Source organism: Diadema antillarum, unplaced genomic scaffold, assembly GCF_040938485.1.
Source record: "Diadema antillarum isolate AM-2024a unplaced genomic scaffold, OU_Dant_1.0 seq00000441_RagTag, whole genome shotgun sequence".
NCBI lineage: Eukaryota > Metazoa > Echinodermata > Echinoidea > Diadematoida > Diadematidae > Diadema > Diadema antillarum.
This window is the reverse complement of record NW_027271416.1, coordinates 92,152-98,395: the sequence shown is the minus strand read 5'-3', so window position 1 is coordinate 98,395 and position 6,244 is coordinate 92,152. Positions and strand designations below refer to the sequence as shown.

General features: G+C 39.0%; 2 protein-coding genes across 2 annotated transcripts; both read left to right on the top strand.

Annotated features, from left to right (window-relative positions):
• Window positions 1–375: 375 nt before the first annotated feature.
• LOC139732626 (uncharacterized) lies at window positions 376–1,509 on the top strand. The gene is made up of 2 exons (XM_071643483.1): window positions 376–576; window positions 1,027–1,509. The coding sequence occupies exons 1-2, from the start codon at window positions 376–378 to the stop codon at window positions 1,507–1,509; spliced, it is 684 nt and encodes a 227-aa protein (XP_071499584.1).
• A 3,588-nt stretch (window positions 1,510–5,097) lies between these two features.
• LOC139732625 (uncharacterized) lies at window positions 5,098–6,244 on the top strand. The gene is made up of 2 exons (XM_071643482.1): window positions 5,098–5,298; window positions 5,867–6,244. The coding sequence occupies exons 1-2, from the start codon at window positions 5,098–5,100 to the stop codon at window positions 6,242–6,244; spliced, it is 579 nt and encodes a 192-aa protein (XP_071499583.1).

Sequence of the window (6,244 nt, the reverse complement as noted above, 5' to 3'; positions counted from 1 at the left end):
ACGCGCAATGATTAAAGCGTACGCACCGCCCGCGAGCTATCAGGCTATTGTTAGTGCATTGTTGAAATAAGCAGTTTGATCTTTGCCGGCAAAGAGGTGGCTGCTTTTGTTTTGAGTAAAACAGATTTACCGCCTCGTCCATCCCTCGTTAATCCCATTGGTTACACAGTCTGACCAATCAACTGGGCCTATTCCCATATCATACATGCAGCACAGATAGGAATTATAGCTTTCCGTGAAATGAAAACTACGAACCGGATCAACTGGGACAGAAGCTAATCACAAGCAATTTGTCTCTTACTTGGGTGAACGTCCGAACAAGATTACCCGTCACTGATCCCTCAAACATCTCTAAGGCTATAATCGCTATCCAACATGGCTGATTCGTCGCTCTCACTTCTGCCTCACGTCCCGATGTCTGCTCCTTCCAAGCGACCTCGTCCTCGACGTAAGACTAGGTTCACCGAATGGCAACTCGAGAGACTGAAGGCCGAGTTCGACATCGACCAATATCCCGACATCGTTTCCAGGAAGAAACTGGCTGCTACACTGGGCCTGAATGAGGACAGAATACACGTAGGTTTCATTGTCATATTAGATATACGGCATAGTATCTGGTATGAAAAGATGTAGTCGACCAATGTTTAAGTTATCAACTAATTAAAAGCATTTCAATTGGCGTTTAAATGACACTACATATTAATATTACTGATAGTCTGAGTTTGTTACTATGAAATATCGAATTTAATTATGTGAAGCAGTATAATAGCATAATAGGCAGGACATTATAGGAACAAATAAAGTAACCTCTTATCATCAACAATTCTTCTTGCTTATATATTACCAAATGAATATTGATTCAGTTTTTATACAAAACAAACTGTAATCGAAGCTGTGCAACTAGTGTTTCAAGAGGCCGAATTGAGCAGGCTTTATATTAGGATAGAAGTATACATTGGTGTTTTTTTTTTTTGTTAGGTTGATTTTTAACTAAGCTTAGTCTTGTTTTCTTTATTTTCTTTCCAGGTCTGGTTTCAGAACCGTCGCTCACGTCATCGTCCATCCTCCCTCAAGTCCTCCTCACCTTCCATCAACAACCGTCTCGACGTTGCTGAAAGTGAGCCTGACTGCCTGCGTAAGAGGAAACACTTTGCTACAAGCGACGTCCTCGACCAGGAGAACACACCGCCGCCCAAGAAGTTCGCCATCAACGACTCACCGATGTCAGTCGATTTCCTGTCTCGTAGCAGCCGATCACCCGGTTCCTGGTCGACTTTCCGCATCAGCGACGAGCGTGACATCATGAGTTTGCAGCAGACGACATCTCATCGAAAGCAGCAGGGCGCCACCAATCCCTTGATGTCTGTAGACTTCCTCTCCCGAAGCAACCGACCGACTTCTTCGTATCCATCGCCATACCGTGAACATACTGGTGAAGGGAGTCTCTACCACAGCCCGTCGCCATTCTACATGGTTGGTCTTCCGTATGTCTTCGTTGTACCGCACTGAACGCTGTGATGCTGCCACACTTTCATAGGAGTGACATACCACCCTTCATTACCACAACCCATCGCTTATATTCTTCATAACGATCCTAATGTCATATCATCTTGGTCCTGGACATTCGTCGTGACGAGTCGTTGTGAAACCTGTTCTGTGACGTTATCATTATGATGTGAAGCAAAATTTTGAATTATGGTTGTAAATAAATGTCTATTACCAAATCAACTTCTTGAACAATTATACTTTTTCATTGAGGAGTATTTGTTGTGTAATTAGCACGCACGTGTTTCTTGATCCACTTGTATTGCGTGTGTATATATATATATATATATATATATATATATATGTGTGTGTGTGTGTGTGTGTGTGTGTGTGTTTTTGTGTATACATATCATATACTTCATCTGTATTATGAATGTCAGTGTATTTGAGTGCTTTTATAGTTTTCCTTCAAATAAATATTATGCAATCTATGCAACAGGATGATAGAATGAAACGGCGAATACATTCACACATACACACAAACATATCGCCCATACACACTTTTATATGAATATGTATATATATATAAATATATATAAATATATAATTATATATATATATATATATATATATATATATATATCTATATATATATATATATATATAGAGAGAGAGAGAGAGAGGGAGAGAGGGAGAGAGATTCATTAAAGGAGGACGGAAGAGATCAAAGAAAGCAAATGAAGTGTTTAGCCTTCTTATGCTTGGAAAGGTCATATGAAATATTAAAGTTTTTCCTGTTGTAGACCTCTGCTCATAACACTGCATTCGGACACACACCAATCTCCACACAATCTCCACACAAAATTCTTTCTACATGTTCACAGCCAAGGCAATGCATCATTTCAGTGCAATATGCCAGCTACTTATATTGCGGATGATAATCATACTTATACAGGTCGAGGAATAACGACACAAATCTTGTCCCCAAAGCTGGTCTTTCAAACTAAGATCATCCCCTTTTGGCTAAATCAGAGTGACCCAACGCTTTCTTGCAAACCCTGAACAGATGTCAAGTCGTTATGGCATCATTACAAACAAATACATTTTCCGTTAGAAGCTATACAGATATTCTTTAATTGTTAATGTGTTATAAATTAAGTGATAGCGCAGAATACGGATCATAGAGTTTCAAAGAGTTGCTGTAATCTTTTTTTCTTGAATCACAGTAGTACGAGGTGAAGTTTTCATTTCGCCTTCTTATTGTCAAGGGTTGCTGGTTTATCGATTCATTCGTGCGTGAGGACCCCATTAGTGTGTGCTCTGGTTGAAACACGTCTTATTGCTTTTATCACGAGACTATGTTTGATTCATTTTTATCTGCATGTAATTTTACACAATCATGAATCTCACCCTTCCATTTATCAGACATCTGTCAGATATAAAAGTTTTCACTTCATCCCATTTATATTTTCTCTCTTATCAAAAAGCAGGTTTATACATACAAACTTACATACATGATCCGTTGATATAATTATACGTACATAGCCAAATGCATATATATTATATGCTTACATGCGCACACCGATACTTGGGACCTATATGAACATCAATACAGTATAGGAGATGATGACCCATCCTCTCTGTACAGTAATTGAACATAACCTGTGTCTAGCACTATCAGAACAATTCAACTTGACTGATGGAAAGATAACACGATTGACATACTATGGCCATGATTGACAGGGATACTTTACTCCAAAATAATCTTCGGCGAAACTTTGATCTCAACTCTTTGATAGGATAGAACTTTCCTCTGTGTGGGTTGGTCAATTAAAGGACGAACTTAATTATATACGATCTGCTCCTAGATTTCTTGCATCCTGTCATGATTAGGGATTATAATAGGATCTAACAACCAGGGAGCGCGTTTCGAGTGAAAAGAAAGCAAAGAGATTAGTGTAATCTCGTTGGAAGAAAACCATTGTCTCAGTGTATTGCTTCGTGTGTCAGTTTAATTGCCGCAAGCTTCTCATCCTTTTAGTCTATACCTGACAAGTGGAACTACATCAGTCAGTGAAAGAACCCAAGTTACAGATAGATCAGTTATGATACGGAACTACGTCCCATTCTGTGCCGTTATTACCCAATCTCATTCGTCTTTTGGTTTGACCTGTCAGACTTTCTCTGAATGGAAACTGGTGAACTTACCTAGGATATCTGGTCATACGGGGAATCAAAAAATATAAACATTTCACTTGGCTGCACACATCAAAAGTTCTCACCTTACATGCCTTATACTAAAGTCTCTAACGACTTTCCAACATAGCTAATTCATCACACTCTCTTCTCGATCACTAAACTCTATATAAACTATTGATAGTATGCACAGAGATCATCGTCAAACTTAAAAGTCCGTTCCTACCAAGCGACATTGACGCCTGACTACGTTCAGCAAATAGCAGCTTGAGATTACCGTTAAAGTAAGCATCAAATCCAACTTCGAATAATATTCATACATGCGTATTATTTCATCACACAGAGCTCGACATTAGCCATACCCAGGTGGACCGAGTCCACAGAAAAAAAACATGTTGGGCCAAAAAATTAAAGTAAAACAAACAAAAAAAAAAGTCAGGAGAGGAGTCATATGTGATTTGACAATTCAATGTTTCTCGTTTTTTTTTTTAAAGTCAAAAGAGTCGATGACGTTAGTACCCTATGTAAATTATTTAAACTTCGAATCTTGTAATTTTCTCTATTTCTTTTTCAATAGTGACAAATTCACTGTGTCTTTTTTGGTTTGATTTTGATTGCATTTACTAGAGTCATCTTGAGCATGGGCGAGAATTTGGTTTTGCTCTTCATAAAGATTTTCAGAGATGAATTATTTGGAGATTAAATCTGACTGTTAGTCAGTCCTACTGATGTCATGGTCAGATTGACCTTTACGTGCAAAATTGCCGCTACTCTAAACGATATACCTCCAATTTCAACAGTTACATTTGCCATTTACTGATAATTTTAAATCAAATTAAAGCAAAAATCAACGTGTCACTGAATCAAATCATACTCCATAGTAAGTCAGAGACCACACCGAGATAGTATCCAGGATCTGCAAAATAGAACCATAGTCAGTAATAATCGACTGTACCACAAACGCAGGGGTTATCCTATTGTTCATCTACTCCTTTTGTTCCTTGTCCATCTTAGGAAGTTGCTACAAGGGTATTGTTTGGTTTGTTGGCAGCGGACCGACAATCAGACCGCTAATGAACAAAGGAAAAGTCATAACCCTCTTGTAACCATGTGTAATTTGCGACATGGATTAGGACACCCGCACTTCCCTTTGAATAGCTGAAGTCTGTGGGCATTCAAGAAACTAAAACTTTACCTCATTCGCTAATCCTGTCACGCCTATTGGTCGGATTATTGGACCAATCAAACAACTTTGCTTGTTTATGGCTTGAGCGAGTGGTATTTGGCTTCTCCAATTCATAGCTACCAGCTACTTTAATAATATCACCACACTTCATTCCGATTTTCTTGAAGTTAAGTCGCACCTTGAGGTTTTTCCTACAAACCGGCATCATTACAAAACCAATCCAATTCATCATGGCTGATTCACCGCTTTCCCTTCTCCCTCAAGTCTCGGCGTCCGTTCCTATCAAAGGCCTTCGTCGTCGACGTCCGACCGTGTTTACCGAATGGCAGCTCGAAAGGCTGAAGGCTGAATTCGACATTGACCGATATCCCGACATCATTTCTAGAGAGAAACTGGCTGCCTCACTCGGCCTCGATGAAGACAGAATACAAGTATGTAATCAGGGCTATGTTAAGTAATTATAAAGCTGAAGATGTTATTCACCTATAACATTTGTATGAATGAATAAATATAATCAACCTAGAAAGAAGAATCCTGTGACTGATTTCTTTTCTCATGGATATCTATACATTTATGATAGAGATGTATACATATATCATCAAGGCTATATAATTATATGTTATAAATTGTTTGAATGACTTTCAGCGACAAAATGATATGACGCTTGTTAAAAACAGTTTACACATTGGATTTTTTTTTATTATTTAGAATGAATATCATATTACCTACGTAAATATAGGACTCAAACATTTTCAGTTCCAGCCAGAAAAATCGTTGCCCGGAGCTAACAATTCATTATTTTCTCATAATCTGTGAATTCTTTGTGGTTAATCAGTAATTGTATAAAAACAATTTGCCATACCCTACAACTATTATCTACAATCTATCCTAAAATACATTGTGTATCAGCTTTAAAGGATTTATGTCAATTACAAGTTCTGTTTCTTCATGAAGCACATGATCATGGTAAAGTCATGTATTTCTTTTCTTTATCTTTAGGTCTGGTTTCAGAATCGACGTTCACGCGTTCGTCGAGCTTCACTCAACTCCCTCTCTACTCGACCAGACATCAGAGGCAACCAGATCAACAGACCAAGCGACGTCGAAGGACCGGAGTCTTCATCTAAAGAAAAGCGTAAGCGATCAACCGAATGCGACGTCATCGACCAGGAGAACACATCGCCGCCCAAGAAGCTCACCATCAACGCTTCACCGATGTCAGTCGATTTCCTGTCTCGTAGCAGCCGATCACCGGGTTCCTGGTCGACTTTCCGCATCAGCGACGAACGTGACATCATCAGTTTGCGACAGACAACATCTCATCAAAAGCAGCAGGGCGCCACCAATCCCTTGATGTCTGTAGACTTCCTCTCCTGA

Coding starts and splice junctions, on each gene's coding strand:
- LOC139732626 (XM_071643483.1), top strand. CDS start 376: ATGGCTGATTCGTCGCTCTCACTTCTGCCTCACGTCCCGATGTCTGCT. Junction 577..1,026: donor TGAATGAGGACAGAATACAC/GTAGGTTTCATT, acceptor TTTTCTTTCCAG/GTCTGGTTTCAGAACCGTCG.
- LOC139732625 (XM_071643482.1), top strand. CDS start 5,098: ATGGCTGATTCACCGCTTTCCCTTCTCCCTCAAGTCTCGGCGTCCGTT. Junction 5,299..5,866: donor TCGATGAAGACAGAATACAA/GTATGTAATCAG, acceptor CTTTATCTTTAG/GTCTGGTTTCAGAATCGACG.